Source organism: Hippocampus bargibanti, linkage group LG11, assembly GCF_051943395.1.
Source record: "Hippocampus bargibanti isolate YZ-2025 linkage group LG11, ASM5194339v1, whole genome shotgun sequence".
NCBI lineage: Eukaryota > Metazoa > Chordata > Actinopteri > Syngnathiformes > Syngnathidae > Hippocampus > Hippocampus bargibanti.
Genome location: NC_142744.1, coordinates 23,884,228 through 23,912,174, shown reverse-complemented (window position 1 = coordinate 23,912,174; position 27,947 = coordinate 23,884,228). Strand labels below are relative to the sequence as shown.

At 41.9% G+C, this 27,947-nt stretch overlaps 1 protein-coding gene across 1 annotated transcript; it reads right to left on the bottom strand.

Annotated features, from left to right (window-relative positions):
• LOC148891982 (AP-2 complex subunit mu-A) lies at positions 1–27,137 on the bottom strand. The gene is made up of 13 exons (XM_089007835.1): positions 26,984–27,137; positions 15,720–15,839; positions 9,474–9,739; positions 9,287–9,369; positions 9,170–9,175; positions 8,876–9,011; positions 6,324–6,468; positions 6,114–6,131; positions 5,130–5,249; positions 4,241–4,376; positions 2,507–2,604; positions 2,294–2,405; positions 1–867 (listed from the first exon to the last, which is right to left on the bottom strand). Exons 2-13 carry the CDS (start codon positions 15,791–15,793, stop codon positions 733–735), a joined length of 1,329 nt encoding a protein of 442 aa, XP_088863961.1. The 5' UTR covers positions 15,794–15,839; positions 26,984–27,137; the 3' UTR covers positions 1–732.
• Between the last annotated feature and the right edge of the window lie 810 nt (positions 27,138–27,947).

Genomic DNA, 27,947 nt, shown 5'->3' with positions numbered 1-27,947 from the left:
TTTTAGATACATTGTCAGATTTTATTGGACAGAATTGTCACCAGGCTACAAATATGAAGAAGAGGACAATGGAAAGGTATACACCAGGGGGAGACGTCACCTCTAAATCAAACAGCAAGGCAAGGGGGGGTCTTTCGAGTTCACTGGAAGTAGTTGGTCTTAGTGCTTGAGATACATTTAGGAAGAGCTGTTTTTTCCTTTTCACAATCATAACTAAGCAACTAGGTGAGCTCATAGAGTCTGTTTGGAATGTCCTGTTTTTTCCTGTCAGAATGCAGATTTCACAAATAGAGCCAGCTCACAGAATGCAGTTGAATGTGGTCGACAATGCTGGGGAAGGTAGGGCGTGGTCATCGGGTCAGGGGCATTTGGAAGGGTTAACTATTCATACACAAGAACTCTACCAAGATTCATGTGAAACCACAACAGCTACAGATCATCTTACCAGAGAGACAATTTTCTAAAGTTCGTCCAATTTTTCTCAAGTGGTAGCAGAACAATAACACTGAATGAACACAAGGGAACTGGCCTTGGTGGGCTTGCGCTTCACTACAAGATATATGACACAAGAGTTCACATTTTGCATACATCTTTGCATGATGCCATATTTACGTGGGTTTTGTTTCATGATGTAGCGCAAAAGAATAAATGGGAAGCGGGAGACAAAGATGAACGTGTAAATTCCGTAAGCGGATGGATGGGGTGGCGGCGTGAGGTGGCTGACATTCCACTTCAGCAGCGCGTCTCGTAGATGCCCGAGCGGCCGATGTAGCGCACCCATTTGATGACGTCGTGGTCACTGTAGTTGAGCTTGGACTCAAACACCTTCAAGTAGCGCACCTTCAGGCCAGAGGGAGCGAATGGCACCTGCAGGGAACAGAGACTCAGGGTGTGCTTGCTTGTCTCAACAACGGTCAAGTTGTGTATCATGCACTCTTTCTATTTGTAATTGGCCATCTTTTTTTGGACTGCCGAGGGAAGATGAGAAGAATGAATGCTCTGAGGAAACTAAAGAGTCTGCCAGGAAAGCACAACACGATCTTGATGTCCCTGATCACGTTGTACCCAGGATCTACTTCATATGCCACGCAAACTGGAAATAAAGCTGCACCTTTTTGGCAAAAATACGATCTAAAATGCAAAACAAGTCTTGCAAAAGGGTCCTAAAAAACGTGTAATCTTTTTTTCATTATACATGAATTCCAACACACTTTATGCCCAATGTTACACATTTCTATGGGAAAATAAGAAGTTGTTGTCTCACATCATGACATTTCCTGTTGGAGCAACCAGCTCAAGAATAAGCGGCCCTCCTATTCCTCACTGAAGTTCTATCCAGAATTAAACTAATGCGGAAGAGTAATTCCGAGATCTGGTCTCGTGTCCTGAAGTAACAAGAGTGCGCGTGGATGAAAAGGTTTCTTCAGCCGTCATCTGGACTTCTTTGAAGGTGTCGGACGTTTTGCTTCTTATCCCAGAGGCTTCGTCAGCAAACTAAAGTCTTACTGGTAGTTTAGGCCCTATATATATCCCTACTGTCCAGACGCGGCGGTGCCGGACTCTGCTATAATTGGCCCCTGCTCTCAGGTTGGGGGGAGCGGAGGACTACTCCCTGCGGCTCCACTGATTGTTCCTATTGTTCACACTAACGACTGGCCTGATGGCCCTCCGGTATCACCTCATCAGCGTAACTAAGCCTATATTGCCTAAGCAGTCTGTTGTACAAATGATCCAAATTGAACCTCACACCACCATTACGGTTTAGGGAAGGATTTAGCTGTTTTATTAAAATAGCTTCTTTTACTCCCCTTTCAAACCATCTATTTTTTTGCTAAGATTTTCACCTCATTGTCGTCAAATAATAATAATAACAACAAATAATTTCATTTATAAGCACCATTCAAAACTCTCAAGGAGTGGTTGCTCGCTTTTAGGTGCATATGTACTGCCGATTGAGGCCCACGAGTATTATCCCTGCCATGTCGATAAAGTCTTTTTTTGAGAATTTGTTTAGTCTCCCCTGTGTATTGCTTTTTACAATTTTCGTTCTTACAATGTATGGATTAAACTACCAGTAAGACTTTAGTTTGCTGAAGAAGCATCTTGGATAAGAAGCGAAACATCCGACACCTTCAAAGAAGTACAGATGACGGCTGAAGACACCTTTTCATCGATGGACCACTCCTATCTGACTGAGAACCTACACAAATAGTGCGCATGGTCATTGTTCAGTCAGCCCAAAAATTAACGTGCTAGCTTTGAGAATTGCTCTATAATTATGGTTTATGCTGACCTCAAAGTTCATGGAGATTGGGGGTCGAGCCCATTTCTTCTTATCGTTGGTCGGCAACAGCTCGATCTCAGCGCTGATCTGAGACTCCTTCATTCCAGCCATGCGTTTGATCCTATACAGGAAAATAGCAACTCACTTAAAAGCTGCAAGAGGTTATGAGAGGAAAAAGCCAAGAAACCTTGACAATAGTGTGGGGTGGTGGGGGAGACTCACTTCCACACAATGGCGTTTTCACTGGCCTTGTACTTGGCTTTTCCCTTCATGCAAATCACCTGCACGCCACTGGTGTTGAGGGGCGTCGGGATGCGCACCTGCACAGAGTGATTATGACATTTTGTACATCTATGGCCCCAGAGTTGACGACAGACCAGTTACGTTGTCGTCAAGTGCTACCTCGAGTGACCATATCAATTTTCCCCAAAGACATCAGAATCATCTTTATTGCCAAGTATGTAGAACACACACGGAATTTGTTTCCGGTCGAACACGCTGCATTAGTATCATCATCAAAAAATTGCAAAGTAGCACTATCCAGTTCCATTGTGGTTCCTGTTTAGAAGAGTTAATGGCTTGGGGGAAGAAGCTGTTTAAATGTCTGCTGGATTTGGTGCGCATGGATCGGTATTCATTGCTTTTTTTGTGAAAAAGAAAAAAAAAAAAATCTCACTCTCTTACTTTCATTTTCTGAAAAGCTTTATCCTCACTAGGGTCGGGGGTGCTGGAGCCTATCCCAGCTGTCTTTGGGCAGTAGGCGGGGGACACCCTGAACCGGTTGCCAGCCAATCGCGGCCTATGCTATTACATTTTATAAAATCATCCAGTAATCACAGATGTAGAAGTGTTGTCACACTTTCTCATTCAATGTGTTGCATATGATCTGGCTCGTTTGTGGTGTATTTGTCTTGGCCACCAGGGGGCAGTATAAGGGTATGTTCATACTTCACAGTATGAAAGGGGGGGTGACCAAAGTCCTGGTAACATCCGATTTACGACTGGTGCCAGTCACGACTCCCCGTACTTACGACTGCCAGACCGCCCCCCCCCCCCCTTTTTTCAAATTCTACGTCTGGGACCGCTACAGTGGCAGATCTGCTGTTGAGATCTGCAGCGTGTTTGGTAGAATAAAGACTCAACATTGTCCTTCTTGTTTAGACTGAACAAGTAGGATGTTTATTTGCCGGAGCACAGAAAACAACCGCTTCTCTCAGCATTGTATAAAAACTATTTTTTTTAGCGCCGTCAAAGGACCATATGTAGCGTTGTGGCTGCGTTGCCAGATCCGCTCAACATTCAGCATGCCTCATTTATCTTAACAGAGAATATTACAGCATTGCACAAAATGAGGATACAAAATAACTGTTTCCAGGGCGAAAGCCGAGGCAGGTCGGCCATCGGCGCAACAAGAACGCCACGTCGTTCCCACGCCGCCACCACCTCTGAGATTTTTTTTCCTTCGCCGTCCGCCTAAGTCCGAGCGTGTGTGTTGGGCGACCTCTTCTGGCTTTTATTTTTCAATTGATAGACAACCAATCATAGTGTTACTGACAATAAGTTCCAGCACGCAGCATTATACATGCTGAACATGTCAATGTTTACATATGCATAATATGTTCACGTTTGCATATGCACAGTTGTCAAAAAGTGTGTCATAGTGTCATGTGGCAAGAAATGTTACGTGTTTTGTATTTTCTGGGCGATGTGTTTCTCTCGTAAAGTGACATCTGCCCTGGAGTGAATATCTGTCTAAAAAGGATCAGGTTGTTGACGAAAGGGTACCCAGGACAGACTGGCAAAATATGGTCAAGTGCCATCTCAGATAGTTCCACTGTCATCTTTTTGGGGATCTTTTTCAATCTCATTTCACGCTCACAACTCGGGTCACTCGTATCTCGAGGCGGCGGTCATTGTAGGTCCGTTTATTTGACACCTCCGTATCTGACTTCTCACCTCAATCTTCTGGGCCAAAAGCGATGGTTTGAAATTGGACTTAATGACCACCTTCACCTCCAGCTTAGTGCGACCAACCTCGCGGACCAAAGGGATGACGCGGAACGGCAGGATGATGTCCTTTGTGGTGCGATACCTGTGAGCGGTGTATACAATCATTGGATTGGATTTACCTTGATTAGTCTTGCAGTGGAGAAATTGGCATTTCACAGCAGCAAAGTTAGATAAAAGGAAAGAAAGAAGTAGTAAAATAAAATACGGGAGCTGCTGGAAAAGCAGCCTCTCTCGCAGCGTCATCATGAAGTCAAAAGAAGAAAAAAACTACATGAATAATATGACAACAGTAATAGACACAGATAGTCATTCATTCTTAAGTACTTTCTGTACTGTAGTTCCTGATTCTAGTCTTCTTTATCTTTCGAATACCATTCACTGGTCTTCGAGAAAATCCACGTTTTCCTGACCTTTAGGCAATATTAGGCAAGTTACTTTGTCTACAAATGAGGCTTCCATGCATGTATTGAGCAAAGGTAGGGACAACAACAAAAAAGCCGCAATTCGGAGTATCGCCTTCCAAAAATTATCGTGATGATTATTATTAATAATAAAGAAGAATCTTGTGTTTGCATTCGTCATGAACCTCAACTTAACTCGAGCTAGGGAGTTGGCCTGTCGGGAAGAAAACTGCTATTCTTGTCACAGCACAGCAGGTGTCAGGAAAGAGTCAATGAAGCTTCACCGAGTAATGAATGTTGAGCAAAAGCAATAACCTGTGATTCATGAAGCTTCATTTTGCCCATCACTACACCAAAGATGTGTATCAGGAAAAAAAATCCCCCTTCTGAATCCCATACCCTAATATTGACAATACAGAGGTGGAGCAACTGACCTCATGAGCTCATACTCTCCGTCAGGGGGGATGAAGCTGATGCTACGCTCAGAGTCAAACTTGCTGAGGCGCACACACTGGTGGAAGGTGCAGTCGTCGATGGCGATTGACTGCTTCCCACTGGCAGAAAGAACACAGTGAGTGTATGTACGTGCACGCGCACACACACACACACACGCGCGCGCGCACAGACCTCCTGAACAGGATTAGTGCTACACAATACAAGCGTCACTCTTCCGACTATGAAGTCGCACACACAGGCAAAGACGACTGCAGGCTCCAAGACAAAGAATGGTGAGAGATGAATGGTGTCGTACCGCAGACCCCGTTGGGTGTTTGGGGCTCAAAAATTAAAAAAAACAAAGGACACAAACACATAGGTGTGTGTGGAACTGGTGGTGAGAGATGAGAGGGTCAGTGCATAAGATGCCTATATGAGAAATCCAGAAGTATTTGGACATGACTGTTTAGGATTTTGCTTTTATATCACACCATTTATTTATGGATTTCAATAGGGTTATACAGGTTCATCCGACTTATGATCGGCTCGACTTACGACCATGACCGCCAGGCCCCCGCGACGACAAGGACGCCGCGACGAGGCCTCCACACACCCACACACACACACACACACACACACACACACACACACACACACACACACACACACACACACACACACACTTTCTGCACTCTGTCTGAATGATTGAAAAATTAATTGATGGAAATTAAAACTTTTCATAATAGCTGCAGCCTGACTCCTAAATGTGAAAATGTTTTTTTGGCCGCTGAAAAAAAAGCCTTCCCTCAAATGATCCCCTGCTCCCAAAAGCTCTCCACTGATGTCCAAGGCAAAACTAAAAATGTCACACAGCCAAAAGACATCAGGAACCAACTATGTCGTGTCCTCTGTGTGTGAGTGTGACTGTCAGAGAGAGACAGAGAGAGACAGAGAGTCACTGAACAATGATGTCAGTACAGTACCTTCCTCCCCCTAAATCACTGAGGTATACAGCACATAGAAAAGAAAGACAGGGACAAAAAGAAGAGGTGAAGACAAAAAAAGAACAAGAAACAAAAAAAAACAAAACAAATGGGGGGGGGAGGAATCCAAATAAATACATTTGTCCTGTTCCAGGCTGAACAAGACGACACTCCAACGTCGAGGACTGAGTAACTTCCAGCACCGCTCACCTCTTGCCAGCATCATCGGACGCTCCACCTTTGCCCTGCTTGTCGATAACGATCTTGTCGTTCATGCCGAATTTGCACTCAGGCATTCCGCTCAGGTAACTTTTCATCACCACGCGGCCAGACACGTGAGCGCTCAGCACCTGACCTGAAGAAATAGAAGCAAAGGTCTGAAACATCAATAGGTGACATCCCCAATGCCATGAGAGTAAGTCTGGGCTATTATGTGACAACACTTTTTCTGTTAACCCATAATAAAGTCCTAAAAGAACCAAACTTCATTCATGTTTGTTTGTGACAAAGTAGTATCTGTTCCAATCACTCTATCGGAGAAAAATCAGAGTTGTAGAAATAAGTGGAAACTCAAGAGAGCCATGACATTATGTTCTTCACAAGTGTATGTCAACTTTTGACCACAACTGTATGTCGAAAGACGCGTGACTAATGTCAACCGAAAATGCAGTCGACAAGATGTTAGATGTGATTTTTTTTTTAAAGCAAACCCCGACTCTGGCATTGTAGGTGTTGTGTGCAGCAAAAAGCAGACACCAAACCAATCAAGAAGCAGCAGCACAATGCGACAGTGGGGGAAATGCGTTCAAATAAATGACTGGCGACTCACTACAACTCTTGCATTCGGATCAAACAGCTCCGCATGGAGACAGACCTCTATGTACGAGTGACATGTCTGACATGCTTGTACCAGTGGTAGCGGTGTCAGACTTTCAACAACCCGACACAGGTGAAATTAAAATGGCCGACGGCAGTAATGGTTCCACAAAAAACATAATAGCGCAACAGGCAGCTCGTTGCGCAAAGATGCACTGACAATGCACTGCTGAAAGAGCAACTTCGCACATTAGACTGTACCTGTACTCAAAAACGGTTCGTTATTTTTCCTCCAATTTTAAATAGGTTGAACAAAGAAATCATGATCAATATTGACTTGATATTAAATGGTTATACACTAATGGTTTCCAGCAGATCACGGAAAAGCCCGAGATATCCTCGAGCATGACTTTGGAACGCACCAAATCAAATGCAAGGTGATTATGGCAAGATATCGGTAAGGCAAGATGGCAGACGACTAAAGTTAAAACCTCGGAAGGAAAACCAACAGTTTTTGAACTTGTTTCTTTAGCTATTTGAACATATGTGGCGCAGATCATGTAGCAATCTGCACTCATCGTAGTAGACATGCGTCGTTGCTGGCGCAGTGGACTTACAAAGTTGCGCCAGTAGCTGTTAAAATGTGTAAATGGCACGGCCCAGATGCATCCCTCTCTATCCTTTTGTGTTGGGACGAGTGCGGTGTCGCAACATCATCTGGCAGTTTACAGAGAAAATGACGGAAAAAGTGCAACATTGCATATTCTGAAGATGCTTTCTTGGAAATTCCACTCACTTTTGTCAACTACAATGGAAACAAGTTGACGCTCCATGTCAACTCATGCACAGCGGACCACAAGAAGTCTGCTTTTACTGTTGTGCTTGGTTGCCGAAGTGAAGTTACGAGCAGCAATGGCGAACACAGCATTTCTAAGACTCAGAGGCTGTGCAGGGTGAGTTAAGCCACAATTTGTGAATAGGTTGTCGATACCTTATGCAGTGTCTGAAATAACGCCTGCCCGGACGCCCGGGGCGTGCAACTTTTACGTCTGGCGTACAATTTACAAAACGTCTCCGCCCGGGTGGCCGACAACTTTTTCAAGCCAAAAAAATTACATAAAATCCAACGTTTGAACAAAGTTTTCGATTTAATTACAGTAAAGTCTCGTTATATCGATATTCAAGGGAGTCCGAAAAAATATCGATATAACCGGGACTATCGATATATCCGATATCGATATAACGAGACTTTACTGTATTCTGATTTCGAAATCTTTGTTCGGTTTGGAAATTTCGGAATTTCAGTTCGTTTGGCAATTTGCGTACTCGGCACGGCAGCCAATCAGAAGCCTGCTTCGTGCTTCTGGACTTTCCCGAGCTTTGTAAGGTTGTGCATTTGCATATCATGTCCAAAGTAGATGCACAGAAGATTCAAAAGAAGCTCACAAAATGTATGACGCTACAAAACGTAAACGCACATTATCCCGTGGCTGTAAAGTGTCATTGAGAGTTTTGAAAAACACTTGGAAATCAATCATTATTATTATTATTATTAAAAGCACGGTGGACAGAGGAATTGCCGTGGCTTGTAGCAGACGAGGCAACGCAAACATTGCATTGTGCAACATGACGAAGATTGGATGGACAAACGACCGACTGGAGCAAAATCATCAGCAAGGGGATATTTACGATAATTAAGCAAGGGAGCATTTGTGGTAGGTACATCTTTAATTAAAAAAATCCAGAATACTTTGCAACAATGGGTTCTTTTGCGACGAGTCGTCTTATTGTGTTTCAAGTTGTGAAAAATGGGGCAGGCAACTTAAGGCCGGACAGGCAGAGTTGTCTGCCCTGGCGTCCGGTAACTTTTTGTCACGAGTTTCAGACACTGCCTTATGGTGATGAAAATACGGTGCAGTGTGTTCGACTTATCCAATGAAACAAACCTTGTGGCGACATCAGTAAGTTGACGCTCTCCAGTACATCCAGGAAGAGTTCATTGCGGCGATATTTGATGCCCTCGCGACGCCAGCCGATCTGGCCTGTCACCTGGCTAGTGATTTGAGACTGCTCCTCCTTTGTCTACAGACAAAGGAGGCAAAAGACTTTGTCAGAAACCGACAAAGGCGATATACTCGCGAAACGCAAAATGGGATTGAGAGCAGGTGGTTATGTGCTACAGCTGCCAATGTGCAAAGTGTGAAAGGGAAAGTAGAGGTGTGTATTTTGTTTTTAATTACCTGGTGCTGAACCAAGAGGCAGTAATCCAGATCATATGTTCAATGAAAAAAAAGGTGATTAAGATCCATGAACAAATTAGATAACATTTGAAAAATTCACAGAGGAAGGACACTGACCTGTCCCTTAATGCCCTGTTGAGTGATGAAGGTCTTCAGAGCTCCAGTTTCCGAGTTCTGGGGATAGCCAAAGTCCAGAATTTCTGCGTGAACATACAAAACGGCACCCAGTTAACAGATAAAATGGTTAGTTCACCAGGAAAACCAAGGCCAACTGAAGTGATTGATGCCGGAATGGATTCCTTACCGTCAAGCAGTTCATAGATGAGCACAAAGTTGTTCTTGATGTTCTCCTCACTGATCTTGCCAAAGTAGGCTGTCATGACGTCACACATCTTGTACAAGAATTCGAACACCATGGCAGCATTGACATTCTGCTTCGTGACGGCTGCCAGCCAGATGTTGGAGCGCTTCACGTGGAAAAAGCTGGTGCGGGCAATGTTGGTCACCGGCGAGCGGACCTGCTGTCGTGCATGGATCACGTTCACACGGAACGCGTCCACTGCATTGCGCCTGCAATGCGACGGGGTTGGACAATCAAGGAGGGGGGAAAAACATTCTTTTAACTGCAGTGAATGGCAGAAAAGCAGCCGAAGAGGAGAGACAAAGTAGATGTTTCAAACACATGTTAAAACCTGAACAACAGCAAATGATCCAAGACGGAAAGTTAGTTCACAACACTGTCAAAGAACAAGTACTGAATTGTGTGTATCCCACACATTTTTTTGCAGGGAACATCAGTGAGTTCTGCCACAAATAGCTGAACAACAAAAGTGACGCTCAACAACTAAATAATATTTTTTTTAAATCTGTAAAAGCCTACTACCATAACATATTAACTCATTCATTGCCATTCCTGAATTTATTCGGGAATTGAAAAGTGTGACGTGGAGCGTGAAGGAAATAAATACATTTATTAAGCCATATTCAACATTGCTTTCAATTTTAATCAGTTGCAAGTTTAATCAGTATAAATATTGCTTTGCTTTCACTAGATAGATAAGAGACCAGACGTGTAGTGTTTGGTTGGAGACATGTTACATACATGTACCAGGAGATAAAAGGAGAGCTGGCTCACAGACACAGAGGAAGTGTGAAACATCAATATGGCCAAACGCTGGACAACAGAGATGAAAGGAAGTGGCCAAACACTGACTTGGCAGGACGCAACTTTTGATCTCCCTTCCACCCTGACTGGAGGTCGGGAAATACCTTGAGAACAGAGACGTGAAGCAGATCCCAGGAAGGACCAAATGGGGGGCTTGATTTTTTTTTTGTGTGGGCAAAATTTGAATCTGCATGGAGTACACCTTTAAATCTTGGCTCCTCAGTCTTTCTGTCTCTCTCTTTTTTTTAATTGATTTTTTTAGAACAGTTAGAAAAGGGAGAACATGGTCACATTGAGCATCATCTGGTCAAGACATCAAAACAAAACATAGATCACATAACCATCTCAATAAGACGTTTTACATTTCTTGCAATTCTGCTGATGCAATGTCCTGTTCACTGTGCCATATAAGAAAGAAAAGTAAACAAATAATGAAAAGGAAAAAAAGAAACAAATAATAGTAATACAAATGAAAATAATGAATAATAGTAATTATAACAGCAATCATTAACAATTTTGGTCTTGAGTGGATTGGGGTTCATAGGTTAACTTAAATATCTTTATAAGCACTTAGGTTGCTGTAAAATTTTCCCAGGTATCCCACAGTCTCTCAAATTTCTCTCGCTCGCCTCGGACAATGAAAGCAATCTTTTCCATTTCATAAATTTCACCCACCACCTTAATCCAGTCTTTGACTGTTGGGGGTTCTTTTGTTAGCCATCTCCTCGTGATTGCTTTCTTGCTTGCTAACAGCACAATGTTGTATATGTATTTGTGGGCAGAATTAAGAATTAAATCAGATTCCAGACCCAGATACAGGGCTTCGAAGGTTGGAGGAACCACTTTTCCCACAATCCTACCCACTGTCATTCTTGTTTCTTTCCAGTATTTGGAGATGACCGGGCATTCCCAAAAACATGATAATGTGAAGCTTTGTTGTTGCCACTGGATCTCCAGCAAGCTGTACTTAATCCTTGTGCATCCTTTTGAGCCGGAACTCTAAAAAATCTGATGATGTTCTTCCACCCAAATTCTTTCCAAGAGTGGCAGATCAGAATCAGAAAACCTTTATTCGATTCTGATGTACAATTCCATTGCTGTGCTATTGTTCTTTCCCATGCTTCCTGTTGGATTGTAATGCCTCCCTCCGCCGACCACTTGTGCTTTATAGATGTTATTTCTCCCCCTTCCAATTCCTGCAACTCTTTGTATAGTTTTGATATAATTCCTCTTCCGGGTTTTGACATATATGTTAATGGGAATATATATAAACCACTTTGTTGAACCCATCCTTTAAGTAAGTTTCTCTCTAAGTAGTGTCTTAGTTGAAGATATCTATAGAAGTCGTGATTACAGTTACAGATTATAGTTGTTTCTCAGGTCTTGGAATTGTCGTATCCCTCCTTCCTCAAGGAGGTCTCTGTAAATCTTTACCCCTTTTCCAACCCATTTTTGAAAGCCTGCATCCGTTCTGTATGGTCTGTATCGGAGGCAAATCCAATCCATTTCAAAAGTAAATATGGGCTATTGTCTTTATCTTGTTTTAATATTCCATGCCACACCTTGATTGAAGTTTTGATCCAAGGTTTGACACTTAAGATAATTGGTTAATCCGGGGTCTCCAATAATTGTTTGCATTGGAATATCACTTGATATCTGGCATTCTATGTCTTTCCATTTCGCCCTATATGATGGGTTACAGATATTGACCAACATATTTATCTGGGTTGCCTTATAATAATTCATCATCTTTGGTAGGGAGAGGCCTCCCTTGCTTTTCATCAGTTGTAGAGTCTTGTATCGAATTTTAGGTCTCTTCTCCTTCCAAATGAATCGTGATATTACTTTGTCCAACTCTTGAAATATATCCTTGGGAATATCAATTGCTAAAGTTGGAAATACAGAAAGTAGTCTGGGCAACACATTCATTTTGATTGCTTCCACTCTTTGCAATATTCCAGGGAATGGAACCAGATTCCATCTGATCAAGTCTGCTTTAATTTGGGCAAGCAAGCATTTCAAGCAAAATTGTATCTAAGTCTTTTGGAATATTTACGCCCAACTATCTGATCCTCTCAGAGTCCCATTTCAGGTTTATGTCATCTCTTCTCCTCTTGCTCGAAGAAAAATTAAATGACACTATTTGAGTTTTATGGATGTTTAGTTTGTATCCCGAAAATCCTCTGTATGCCCTGATGGTCGAGAACAGTTCCTGGAGAGAGGTAGATGGTTTTCCCAAATATATTAATATATCGTCCGCGAATAGGGCTACTTTATGGGTGTCTTGTCCAATGGTTATACCCTCGATTTGTGTCTCTCTTACTTTCTGTCTCTCTTACTGATTTTGAGGGCACACAAATATTTTCTGTGTCAGAGAGCTGAGACCCATAATTCTCTATTAGATCAAATTGTTAGGAATAAATTATCTGTTAACTTCCCGGCTCTTTTGCTCGTCTCTCTCACAACCAACACGGCAATTGCTAGGTTACAACGTTGCGCAATAAGGTCAATATTTAATTATGTTCATAATTGTTACAATTTTAAAGGTAACTGTTAATGCTAATATTAGCCTGTAATATTTTAACCTAACAAGCGCCATTCAGGGGTGCCGATAAAGCGCCGGTCAGACCTCTGGCAATGGAATGGATTTACCTTTATCAGTCTCACAGTTAAAGCGCTATATAAATCAATATGTATTGCATTGTATTTTGTACAGTCTGCCTCCATATCAAGCGCGGATAACTCCAGACACAAAATCACTTCGGAATTAACTATATTTTTCTGATGTAAGAAGAGAGTCTAAGGTTTCTAACGATGCATTGAATGTTTTTGTCGTCCTAAAACTGCTGGAATTCAAGTGACAATGACAAAAATCCTGGCAGTGGAGTGGACACATTTTCGCACATGTCTGGCAGTGAATGAGTTCTATTTGTACTTTCAATGGTCGTAAGTGTTTTTTGACACCTATTTCAAAGAGGTTTGAAAGCAAAGAGGTTATTTTTACTTCTCCTTCTGAATAAATGAAATTGTTTTAATTGTGTTGTACTGGGTATTGGTCTCCTCAGTGGTGAAAATAGTTTGCCAATGACTTTGGGTCTCTTTTTTTTTTTTAATCACAAAAAATTGGCATTTGAGCAGGGCTGTGGACTTTTCGCATCCCTTGACACCAATTCCAGGCAGGGCGTTGTTGGGTATTCCGCAAAGTGTATCAAAAAAAATTCCACCAGGCAATTTGACTAAAGATTTCAAAGGGAAAAAAAACTAATAAACCGTGGAATGTGGGGAATTACTGCAAAATTAAAAAAACACTGTTGCATTCACTTTGCTGCTTCAGAAGGGACACAAGTTGATGGGAACTTAATCATTCATACCAGCAGTGACGTGCAGTCAGGGGAGGCAGGTGAGGCTGTCATCGTGGAAATGTCAAATGACAAAATAAATGAAACAGTTACATTTATTTAGCGATTTGTACTTTAACGTTCCTTTCCATTTAACTTCGCCATTTTTGGATTGTTTTTAAATCGCCGACTTTTCACATTTACCGTTCAAATACGAAGTGAAGACGAGTGGTGAGGCAGCAGCCGGCTGTGCCTCACCATGGATTGCGCAATCACTATGCTAACTGTGCTGGCTTGCTCTGCAGTGAGACCGCATTGCCCTCTGCATATCGCTATTAAAGTGTTCAAAAGCTTTTAGTATATGAACTAAATTTCGACAGTTTAGCTGGTGTATATAATGTACAGTCACTGTACATTATAACACTGTACTAGAGTGTTTATTTTATTTTTATCAAAACTCTGTGCATAGGTGAGGCACACACTTCTCCTGCCTCATGACAGGGGGCGTTGGTGATTACAGATTCTTCTTGCGACTCCTCGGCTGCAGAATAATAGAATGAGTGACAGCAAGCTAAGTGCACCCATCCAGTCATTTGTTCGTGTTGCTTGGCCTTATTTTCAGAATGGTAAATTACATATCTAAATTGAAAGCATTTTCTAAACTGGACTTTCAATCGAAGCAGGAGATAATAATTAAATGAAGACCAACACCGAACTGTATAGCTCAAACGGTGAGGGATGGATGTAAATCTCCCGGACAGCTTCTCCGCTTTTTGGCCAAGAAGGATCTCATTAAAACTATTCCTGAAGCAACAAAGTTGCTCCAGCTCGTGCTCACTGTTCCAGCTACTACAGCATCAGTGGAGCGGTCATTCTCAGCACAAAAGACTGAAAATATACAGTCGGAACAGGACTGATCAAGGACGACTTACTGAACTGGCAGTGATCTCCATTGAGACAGAGAGACTTGGACTTCATTTATAAGTAAAGATAACACGATAATCAAGTTTTTTTAATTCTTTGTTTCGATGCTACAGTTTGTATGCCGTATATAAAGAATGCTGACATGACATTTTAAACAAAACACGTTAACTGTAGCCAATTAAATGGTGCATAAGCTACTCTGTGGAGTTCATATGTGGATGTTCATCTGACTGTGATGACGTCAGTGCCTCACCAGCCATGAACCTCACCGCACGTCACTGCATACCAGCTATAATGACAAATGATCCATTATATCCCATGCGCAGACTCGATGCTAATGCATTGGTAGCGCTTTTCCGTGTATATTTTGCTCGACTCCTTTCCATCAGTCATTCTTAGTTGGATTTGTTTGATATCGGAGGTGACTCGTGCGTCAAGAATGTTTATGGTGAAATTCACTGGCATGCACATTTACGTTGTGGTGGGAGGGTTGGGGTAAGGATGTCTACTTGGTTTATGGCCATGAGAGGGAAAGGTTGAAGGGGATGGAGGGGTCCATGCTTGTTAGGTATGAGTTTCTCTTACCTATTCCTACATGGGCCATTGTGGACAGATGGAGGAAAGTGATGATAGAGAGGAAAAAGAGGATGAAGACTTGCAAAAATGCACAAGACACATTTTTGTGCATGATTTACGCAGACAAATGGTATTGATCTTGATGTCATATGAAACGGATTTAGCAGTATTAAAAGTTTAGAATCCAAAAATGAGAAGAACATGTCTTTGCTGTGGAGCAAAGAAAAGTGATTGTGTCTGCGCTAGATGACAGAGGAACAAACAATCACGAAAAAGGTAAAAGGCACCTACATGGGGATACTGTTTTTCGTTTCCTTGAACATGTTTAGAAATAAAGAAGAGTGTACGTTTGTGGGCTGAATTAAATATGCAGGTTTAAATTCAATGAAATCAGCAAATTATAAGATTTTGGATTGGAGGAACAGCTGGTGGGTGGTTGTAAAATCTGACATAATGGCCCTCTGCCATTACTCTTTGAGTAATACTGTTGTGTGTGTGTGTGTGTGTGTGTGTGTGCGTAAGATGGAATTCCAGGCAACAGACTTACCCTATATCATCTCGGTAGACTCGAGAGATGAGGACTTCCCCCTTGTGGTTGTAGATGAACAATCCTCCGATCATTGTGGCTTCGACTCAGACACAAAAGGCCATGATGAAATCAAACTGCCTGAGGAGAGAGCGACATGGGCAAACAAGTGAAAGCTGCCATTAGTGATTATCATAACACACTTAATTGCTCATTCTACTATCCATTGTCCAAACAGTGGGGCCTCGGTTTACGAACGAATTTATGAAAATTAAACCTTGTCATACGCACTACTTTTCGTGATACACATGGAGCGCCGCCCCACCACGGCTGGCGCAGTAATTGATAGAGTGCTTATGCACATTACTAAACATATGTTATTTCATGCTTAGATTAGTAAACATATGTTATTCCATGTTTAGCTTAGCACATATTATGTTATTGCATGTTTAGTTTAGCTTACATGGATTTATGAAGCTTATTAGTTGAATAGTTGCGAAAGCAGAATGTAACAAGCATCAACTATCAGTCTAATGTTCTTCCAAGCACTTGTCCGTAGCTGATTGGACAACAGATCGCTGCTGTGTGACTTCTAATACTTGTCCGTGGCTGATTGGACAACAGATCGCTGCTGTGTGAGTTTAAACTCGTTGGAAGAGGCGGGCTTCACTCTTCTTGGCTTCCCGCTCCGAAGAGAGATGTGCTCCTTTTGTTTCACGAGAATAAGGTAGTTTTTTCTGTTCACCATCTATCGTCCCCGCTGGTATTTCATCATAAAACTTTGTTGAACTCCGAACCAGATGAGAAACAGGAATTAGAACCGAACATAAATTGGTACTGAAAGACCCGAGCCAAACAGTCGGTCCCGGAGCGGTTGAGGAGTGCTCGCCTGCGTGCCTCAGTTGACGAGAGACGAAAAGTTTTTTTTTCGGCAGAGCCTGCTTGTGAATTCTCACAAGAAACAAAAATACTCTTTCCTTTGCGGTGGCACCTGCTCGTTCTGACTGACTGAAAATATGGCTGTGTTCGCAAGGTGGGTGACGCGCTAGCACGCAGCAGCCATTGTTTGAATGTATTGTGGGATACTTTTATGGCCAGAGGGTATCCTATTCATGTTAATCCACGTATCTGGGGGCTAGTAACACGATTTTTTGGATATTATCATCTGATTCTGATCCTAGTTCTGATTCTGGGTCTATTTCTGATGATTCTGACCACGGTGGGTCTCCATAAGGTCGGGCCCAAGGCGCATAAACGGATTATGCGCGCGACTGATCGATGCTAATATACGGATCGAGATATGTCTGTTTTTTTCCGCGCCGCCGGCGGAAGTAGTGTAAGACCGGTAGAATTCTAATAATAATATTCACAAGAGGTGGACTCCTGGAATTCACTGAGTGTGAGGGCTCAAGAAGAAATTGGAAAATTGAAAGATTTTTTAAATTTTGATGCAGACGTTATGTGTTTAAAATGCAGCTGCAATCGACCATGGATTCTCTGTGATATTATTGCATTCATTTTGGTTGACCTGTGCTAAAGTGGTGAACTCCAAGAGTTTCTTTGTCTCACAAAGATCTTGAACAAAGGTGGGGGCGGGAGTCATTTGAGCCGTTAGTGAGTGTGTGTGCGTGTGCTTGTGCGTGTGAGCGCGTGTGTGTTTATGTGCATTCATTGTGTGTGTATGTGAGTAAGTCTCGTGGCTGGAGACTAGACACAGCGGGTGTCTTCTTTGTGTTTGAGTTGACACTGTGTGCCTTACTGGAAAAGTGTTAACAGGAGCAAATTGTTGGTGAATTGCGGGATTTGAGAAAATGGGTGCAATCTTTTCAAAAAAAAGCTCAAATTCGCCGGGATATTGAATTCATGACTAAAAAGTTCACAGGATGTGAACTTTACTGTAAGAAGTGGATGCAGCGTGGTGAATTTTCTGGTGCTTTGCAAGTTCAGCCATTGAAAGAGATTATGTTTGGTTTGAAGCTCCAGGAGGCATTGAAAGAGATTATGTTTGGTTTGAAGCTCCAGGAGGCATATGCGGTTGGCAGACCTCTCCAAAAGATTTGTGATGAGATTTTAGCTTGTGATAAATGACTTGCACAAGCATGGATTAGAGAGCATAAGCTAGAAGTAAAATTGATTAAAAAAGAGGAGAAAGTTATGGTCGCGATGACTTCCAAAGTGAGCTCTGACGATGAAACTATTGCTTCATCAGTTGCACGTCCCAGGAAAAAAAAAAACGGGGCTCGTGGTAGATAGAAAGCAGCCATTGTTTCAAACTGCAGAACACCCCCATGGAAAGCCTGGGGGAGGGGCTGTGGGCTGCCCTGAGCGGACGCCTCAGCTCCCCTCCTCCTCCTCCTCCCTCGTTGCTCTCAAGAAGAGAGAGGAGGTCAATTGCTCCACCCCGAGGGAGCGGATAGCCCCTCCGGTGGTGACTCCAACTATGACTTGGGCAGACCAGCAGCATGGAGCGCTCATGACCCCCTCTGGTGGGTTATGGCCATTACAACCTGACTTTGCAGATCAGATTGCTGGTGATGGTGATTATGTTTCTTAGCGTACAAGGAGCAAAGCAAATTGTTCTGAACAATTGTATCCGCTTGAAGAATTGCATAATATTAAGATGAATGATGAAAGCGATTGTGAAGCTTTTCCGCTTGTCCAAGTGGCTAGTCCACATGCTTCAGGCCTGTACGACCAAACTATTTTGGGTTATTGGCCTTGGTGTGACAGTGACGTAGCTGAAGCGTGCAAATGATTAGGTGATTTTGTTGAGAATGCGGAAAGTTGAACTGAGAATTTTGAGGAGTTGTGTGCTTCTTATGAGCTGAATGGGCAAGAAACACTGAAGGTTCTCAGGAGGTGTCTTGGGCATCATTGGAAACGGGTGAAAGGGTGCTATACTGGTAAGATTTCAACGGGATCAAACATGACATATGAGGAGGTGACAGCCCAATGGAAATTGGTGTGTGAGAACATCCGGAAATTATGGAAAAAAAAAAATCACCAAACTTTGGCATGATTCAACATTGTAGACAGTTGCGTAGAGAAGATGTAAATACTCTCAGGGGACAAAGGAAAAAAAGATGTCAAATTTCTTTGCGATAGTGGTGCATGCATATCAGTGTTAAGAGACAACATTCCAGGTGTCACTCCGAGTCGACAACAAATTTCTGTGGTATCAGCAGATGGGAAAGTGACATTGTTACCTATTTCTAAGCCAATAAAAAATTTAGATGAGGGACTAACTCCATACAAGGTCACTATGGTCTTGAGTGGAGATTGTCCTATAAATTTGTTGGGGAGAGACCTGTTACAACTACAAATAGCTTTAATACCAACAGAAGAAGGGTAAAAACCCAGAAAATTTAACCTTCTGGAGTCCTTCGTAGTTGACGCTGTGGGGGACCCAGTAAAGGTTGATTCATTAGAATCATGACTAATGGTCACTCTAGTGGCTGAGGACTTTCCAGACGTCCCTGCCACCCTTTGGTCATTGGGAAAAACAGATGTGGGCTTACTTAAAACAGCAAAACCAGTTGAAGTATTGCCTAAAACGACTTATCGACCCAGACTTAAACAATATCCATTAAAACAGGATGCTATTATTGGCATCACTCCGGTAATACAGGATATGGTGAAGGCTGGTATTTTGATTGACGACCCAACTTGTGAATGTAATACACCGATATTTCCTGTTAAAAAAGTTGAATCGGGGGTTTGGAGAATGGTGCATGATTTGCGACAGATAAATAAATCCATACAATCGCGTGCTCTGTGTGTGCCAGACCCACATACATTATTGAACAGTTTAAAACCTGACAAAAAATGGTTTACAGTAATTAATTTGAGCAATGCTTTTTTTTCTCCATTTTGTTGCACAAAAACTCACGTCATTGGTTCGGATTTACGTTTAATGGGAAAAAATATACATAAACAAGATTGCCATTGTGATATCATGAGAGGCTAGCTCTCAGCGGGACAGGACAAGGAGCGCAATGGCCAACAGGTTTGAATACAAACAAAGGTTTTAATAAAGGGTTTCAGGGGAAATTCACAAGCAACAAAGGTTTGAATAGTGTCTCTTCCAATACTTAAATCAAGATAAAGTCCCTTCTGAGGTGAAACTGAAGACAGAGTTCTTTTCCATGTGTTTCTAGGCCTCACCCCTCTTGATGTCCTGCTCAGGTAGCCTAGCCACCTTTAGCAAGAGTCCAAATCCAGTGTCTGTCATATGGTCGCAACTGGCGATGAGGTTCATGCAGCAATAAGTTTCTCCACAGAGCACAGCACCGAGCTTGTCTTCCCCGGCGTCCACACTCAGAGGCTCTCTGCCTTAAGAGCCTTGCTTGCCAATCAAGCCGTGATCAGCCGCAGGTGTGTGGTTTGAATTGCTGCCTTCTCATCGGGAAACCCGTCCAACCATGCAGCGAGGAGACTTTCGTCTCCGCTCGACGTCCTCATGAATGACGTAACACTGTTTTTTCCCATAGCTCTTGGACAAATACCGTCCACTTGAAATAAAAACTGAATTAAATAGGCAGGCAAATTAGACTGAGTGAACAAATAAATAAGCCAACAAACAAATGAATAGACAGAAGCTGAACTACAGTGAATTTGTAAAATTATCGGCGTTTAAATTGTGCCACATTGTTCTCAAGAGCGATTTGAACATTGGCCGTTTGCATTTTAGAGATGCCAGAGTGATTTATGACCGCTGGGATCTGTTTGTGGCCGCTGTGTGTCAGCACAAAAACTGGGGGATGGTGTTTGGGCAGTGAGACCGTTGCATTCCTCAGGATAACAATCACATATGTATCTGCTCAAGTTTTTTTTTTCTCTATCACGGTTCAATTGAGAAAAGAAGGGTATTTATCTCAAATTGAATTGAAATCAGCAGGCTAGATTTGATGCTAAATGGTTATGATTAATTCACTATTTTGAAACTACGTGACATGACAGTGAATAAGTGTCAGGATAATTTTGACCTAGCGGATTGTTATGCGAGGCAGTCAAAGACACACTTCATGAAAATGAGAGGTTTTAATGGCCACAAATTGGAAATGATTATAAAAACGTTTATACCTGAAACGGATATAGTCATAAATTAGTTACGTTTCAATTTTTCATTGTAACTTGATTCGCTGGTGATTAATTACTTAAGAGATTTTCCAGTTAGTATCATGTAAAGGAAAGTTTATAGATTTATTGAAATAATGATTGTGACATGATCATTATACTTGTTTTGACCTGACAATTGTCATCCCCCTGAAGTCAAAGAACAGATGATTTGATTCATATATATATATATACGGTAAATTGAATTTGATCGGATTCATCTTTATTAGTATCTGAGCGGAAAAATTAATTTTAAGAGGACAAGATTGAGTTGCAAAATGTGATGACTAAACTTTTTCATTATGCTTTTTGTGCAGATGATGTGGACCGCAACAATTCGCAAACAGAGCTGGGATATGGTGGTTGAGAAATTGTTCAATTTGCAGTTTGCAGTTTGCAGTTGCAATTTGCAGTTAGTTTATAGTTACGACTAAAAAAAGGCAGGGTAAGCTGTCATGGTTAATTTGATTACGAATTACCATTATTATTATGAATTGCATGCAGTGCACATTGAAGTAATTGACTGCAGTGCACATTTAAGGAATGTCTTGCCGGTAAGAATGAAATTGGCAAATGAGTTGAGTGGGCAACGATGTCAGTCAGAGATTCAGGCGGAATCACATAGTGTATAGGGTTTTCCATGCTAACCAGCTTCTTTCAGAATTGGGAGAAGGAGATTCTTCAGGAGAGCTCCTGGGGAGTCCACGCCAGGGTGCCCGGAGATGAAGCTGGGTTGTGCGATGGATGTCCTAGGCAGAGGCGAAGCTGACTGTCAACTGGTGCCCTCCAACTGAATGACAAAAGGCGAGTATGATGACCATTTACGCAGATTGCCATAATGTTGCCGACCATGTCAACTTGTGCTAAAGAATTGTGGAAGGATGTCCTCCACCCAAGCAATGTGGCGACATGCCAAAATTTGGCCTCCAAAATTTTGGAACAATGATTGACAAATGGTTTTATACAAATTGATAATCTGTGCAATGTCAAAGACGGATCGTGTTCCACGCAAACACGTTCCCAGTTGGCAAATTGAGACTTTTCATGTCTCAACAGGGGGGAGTGACGATAGCTCAGATCATCATTGCCAAAATTTTCACTTTTGGTAGTGAGTGATGTTGGCTGCAACGTCATTCCCCAAGAAAGTGGTGCCCTCCAAAAATGCAGACTCACTAACCACTAACATATACTAACCAACTAACTTCTAACAATAACTTACTGCCATTTCTGTGAGAGAATGCATTGCAGAGCCTAAACGATGAGACAGACTTTGATAGGGAAAGAAACGTTAAGAAAGAGTGATGTGTAGAATGAAACCATCCATTCGACATGTGACCTGGCACAAGTCTTCTTTTGTTCTCCACAGGACGGAGCTGCGGTCTGAAGAAGATGACGTGGGCCACGCCAACGTGGGATGGACCGGTTGAGGAGCTGCTAGCCGTCTTAGCAGCCACAAGCTTCGTCTGGATTCGCGAGGACATCGTTCGTCAAGAAGATTCCCGATGCACATCACTGGAGCCGCGTCGACAGATCACACACCTTTTCCCATTCACCAGCTCATCCGTACCACACCCCGGGGCCTGCTTGCGACAAATGCTACAAACAATTTCGGTCCTCCTCGTCGTCCTGGTGATCACCATCCAGGATGCCATGAAGATTTGACTGTTGTAGCGAATGACATGACTTTAATTTGAGATTGTTTCCATTGTGAGTGTTCTATTTTGTGATTTTCTTTTTCTTCTTTCTGTTCACCTCTACCGATGTTAAATATGTTCGTCAGGGGGGAGATCTTTGAGTAATTCGCCATGCAAACATCTCTAAACATCGCGTTAGAATCTGTTTACATTTCGGACTTGCTGATACGTCATATCCTGCCTTCCCTTACATCATGTCGCATCTACATTACGTCACATCCTATCGCGTCACACACTGTGCGCCGCATAAATACTTCCGCAGTCCGCACTCTCTCACCATGCTTCCTCCTTAGCCAACACCGCGATGTCTCCGCTCTCTTCAAGATTAAACCAACTTTCTGTTCTACACCTGGCTTCCTGATGATTTAACCATCCTCTGCCGTCAACGCCCGTAGAAGCAATGAATCAGGGACAAACGATCACAATAAACTCATCAGTAAATAAAACGACATCACTTTTTTGTTTTTTAACTGACACCAGAAAAACGTTTTATAGCATCTAAAATACCCGAAACATGCAGTATGATATTTTTAGTCAAATGCAAAACACCAATAAAAATGACTTCAAGTGTCCAAAATCTGCAAAAAAAATGAGCTGCGAATTGGGCATTTTCAGAAAGTCCCACCCCCAGTTCGTGATGTCACGCCAAGACGTCTTGCATTGCTTGTGAATCAAAACAATGGCTTCAGATTCGGAGAATATGCTTTCTTGTTACACATCCAGTTATAAATATGATTTACAAATAGTTCTGAAGAGGAAAGCATACATGTTTGCAATCGATTAAAGAATTATATGTGCCATTTTGAGGCAACATTGGGGGAAAATATCTCACCCAAAAAAAGAGGTACAAAATGGCGACCTCCAGTGGCCATCTTCACTTCCACAGGCTGATAAATTCCTTATATGGTGCTTGGACGCCCTCTTTTGGGTGCAACACGAGGTCCCCAGACCAAACAAGTACAGCAAAATACATTGACGTGATGGGAGGACCGCTACAATGCGTTTTTTTTACGGTCAAGGACAGTCCTTTAGTGACGTCACGTATGGACTCAGCACCAACTCAAGAACAAGACTTCCTGAATATTCAGCGCGAGTCTTAAAACATAAAATATAGCTATATGCGGTGGAATATTTGTAAAATACGCTCAGTAGAAGTCATTTGAAGCCATTTTACAAATTATGGACGCAACTTGTCCGGAGACGTCGGTTGTCCTTTAAGGCTTATTTAGTTGAAAATTATATTTTATAGAGACCTGGGAACAGATTATTCTCATTTTAATGGATTGCTTTGGGAAATTAATTTTTGGGATACACACTTTTCTCCTTACACACTCTGTCTGGGAACCAATTAAGTGCGCAAGCCATGGTCCCACTGTATAGTCATTTTAATAATAAACAATAATACATTTTATTTCGAAGCATCTTTCAAAACTCTCAAGGACACTTAACAGTCACAGGATAAGAACTTTTTTTCTGCGGGTGAGCAGCTGCTGCCATTCACCCAGCGTTCACTCAACTCGGAAGTAACAAACTCACGCCACTAATGTCAATGTGTGTATATAGACAGACAATCCAATACATCCTAATTTATATCGCGCTTTCACAACAGCTGCAGCTGTAACAAACACATAACAGTCAACATGAAGCAAAATAAACACAACATGAAGACAAAAACATGGACAGTTGTGCAATCTAAAGGACTTCCCACGTGTACTTTAATGTTTGCGTACAAGACACACTTTATTACATGAAGCCATTCTAGATGAAAGAGGAGAGGAAGAAAGCCCAAAGCCCACTTTTCACCAGCGGATCACAGATGTCATGGTGGAATGTGCACCTCTGCTACACGATAACAGATACAAAGGCAACATATTTCAGTGCACTCTTGAAATGGTTACCATTAGGTGATACACATAAAAAAGACAAATGTATCCCGATTTTTTCTGCCCCTTCACAAATTATTTTTTTCATCTTCCGAACCATCCAGTGGTGATCCTCTCCCTCTTTCACTTATAACTGCTTGAGACAATAAAGAGGGTGCATGGTTAAGTGGTTAAAATTATATGACTGAGTCTTATGTCAGTGTTTGAAATAGCGTCTGCCCGGTGGCCCGGGACGTACAACTTTCCCGTCGGGCGCACAACTTTCAAAACGTCTCGGCCCGGGAGACCAACAAGATTTTTTTCAAACCAAACGTTTGTTTTATTCAATAAAGCAAAAGCTACACGCAAACAGCGACAAGCCACGTGGACTCCTCTTTCCAAGCGGATCTCAAAACTCTCAAGTACACTTTTCAGTCAGGGCGTCGTTCGAAGCAGGCTCCTGATTGGCTGCTGGTGCCGAGTATGCAAATTGCCAAATGAACGTTCGTTTGGCAATTTGAAGCAGAGCACAATGTCATTTACTGTCAATTCTGTGATTGGCTGCAAAGCGTCATTGCATAGTATTGTGTAATTAGCTGTCACTCAATTATACAGCCTATTGAGGAAAAAATAAGTAATACCGCTATATGTCATTCATTTGCAGCGCATTCAGGATCGGTTTTCTTGTGCGCTGAGTGTAACGACGGGTACGCAGTTGCGAAACTGAAAGTGACTGAATTGGTGCCATTGCATCTACGGAAAACATAAATCGAAATGAAAGATCCCTTTCATTGTGCTGCCTCGCGTCTGAACCTTTGCTTGCGTTGAAGCATAAGGCATTTCCTAGCTGCTGCTGCTGCTCCCTATCGGTATAGAGGAGTACTACACGATTACAATGTCATTATATTGGATCATTGCCTGACAATATCTCGGGGCCCAGCGTTTAAAAATTAAAACTAATCAATTATCCAACAAATAACTTCCACAACAATGTTGACAATGAATGAACCACTTAAGAAAGTATTCCAATCCGTGAAATGTCAATCTCAACATGAATCCCAAACAGATTTTTTTTGTGTGTTCATTCAAGGAAAGACATTTGGAAAAATTGGCTTTCTGTTTGGAAAAATACAAAAATGTTGGTGGGGTCAATTTCCTGACATTGTGGAACAAACCAGGAAACAAATAATCATCCATTTATGTTTGTGCGTTATCTGCACTGTATATAAAATCCTGCCATTTGAGAGAAATTCTTTTTCCAGATTCAGCCATAAATGAAAGGGGGAAATGACAGATTAAATTATTAAAATGTCAGCGAGTTGTATCCCTAATATTCACACATGCAGGGTACACTCAGGCACAACAAATTTTATTTGTTCTACACAACGACTGCCAATTTCACCTCAAGGACTCCTTTCTTATATCCTCTTAGATTACCTCCAGATTAACAGCAAATAGCATGAAGCACGGTGAAACCAACGAGACAGTCATTTTTTTCTGGGCAGACACTGGGCAGGGTTAGTCTTGACCGTAACCACAACATAAAATCAACTTAAATACAAAAGAAGAGATAACATGAAAACAACGTGTTCACCATTTGCTGGCATAAACCATTCACATAAATAAGAATATGTGTTTTAATTTGCTAGGGTGACTCATTCACATAATACCGTATAACAAACACCATCATCCTATTTGCGTTTGTTGAATGCATCTGAAACAGATTGGAGATTCTGCAAAAGCAAAGAGGATGGGACATGGTTGAAATTCCTGCAGGGCAGAGATTGTCCAAATAAAACGCAGCGATTCGACAAACAACAAACACATCACCATTCGCCCCCAAAATGTCACAATATGTATTTCCATTTGGAACCATTGCTGCACTATCGTGGCTGAAGAAATTTGCGATGACCACGTAGTAGAGTAGACTTTGCTCGTCCCCATATCGGCCCAAATTAAGACGTTTGCTGATTCGGCCCACTTCCTTCCTTCCTTAACGTTTATTCATCTTTCATTTGGGTTCTCGTTTCCTCGCCGATGACGAAATTGCATCTGTTTCGGAATATTCGTTAAGAATGTATCGCGTTAACGCTGCAGTATAGTCCCGACCTGAATCTTCGATTAAAGTGATTGATAAGAAAAACCCGAGAATGAGTTTAGCGAGCTATTTTAGCTTAGGGCATCGTTGCAGCGGCAAAAATATAAAACTACACTGCAGAAACTTCCGGTTCAAGAAAAGAAAAGAATGACACGAGCTCCATTTTACAATACAGTACAATGTGTATGATTTCAAAATAGTAAACCGTGAAAAGAACGCAGTTGAAAAAATAGCAACTGAACAATTAACATCTGAAACACCGCGGTGTATACCTATCCACTCCAAGCGCTTCCATTTAATTTGAAAGCGAATCATCTCCACACTTCCTTCATACCCACGGTACTATGTGCTAACTTGCTTCCAGCTAGGGGTGCGCTTGCTAACATTGCTAACATTAGCAGTAACCAGGAATGATCACAGTTTCATCGGTAATCAGCAATTTTTTCGACAAGTCATTGGTTTATTTTATTTTTTTTGACAGACACTGCATTAGGATTTCGACTGCGGTGAACTTACCCTTGTTCTTTCCCGAACCCGTGGATTTCCGATTGACTTCTCGCAGCCGCGAGTTGGGCTTCTTCCCAGTTGAAGCAGATATGTCAGCTGACCCGCACCCGCCTGCGTCCCACGCAGGAAAAGGCGCGGCTGCTGCGACCACTACAATCGCACCCACTCAGGCTTGTTCACGAGAAGTCGCTCAGCGGTCTTCCAGAAGATTCTCAATTGTTATTCGGAACATTATTACCGCTGCATTCCCCTATTCACTTTTTTTGTGTATATATAAAATGTGTGTAAATATATAAAATATATATATATATATATATATATATATATATATATATATATATATATATATATATATATATATATATATATATATATATATATATATATATATATATACAGTGAGACCCCAATTTACAAACTTAATTGGTTCCCAGACAGAGTGTGTAAGGCGAAAAGTGTGTATGTCAAAAAGAATTTTCCCATAGGAAACCATTAAAATGGGAATAATGCGTTCCCGGGTTTCCATAAAATATACTTTTCAACTAAATAAGCCTTAAAACTACACACAACATACCTTATTCTATGTATAATGAATGTGCTATTGTATTGCAATGAAAGAAATACAGTGCATTGTATCATAAAGTCACTTTATTTACATTTGTGATGGTCATTGATGGCTTGATGGAATGGCGTTGGAGGTCGAAGGGAATTGCTGTTTGGAAAGAGGCACATTACATGAGGACTGTAATTCAAGAAATAAACTCCTGTCAAATAAAGTTTTATTTACCTTTTCGATAGTCGTTGATGGCTTATGGAAGGAGTGTCAACTTCCATAAGGACTGTTGGTAACTTAACCTCTGGTGCTCTTCGGTCGTGTGCTTCCGCCGAAGATCACTCCGCCAGCTGTGGTGGGTGTGTATTATGAAAATAGTGCTTATAAGGTTTTTAATTCAGAAATTTGACGTTTGTAAGA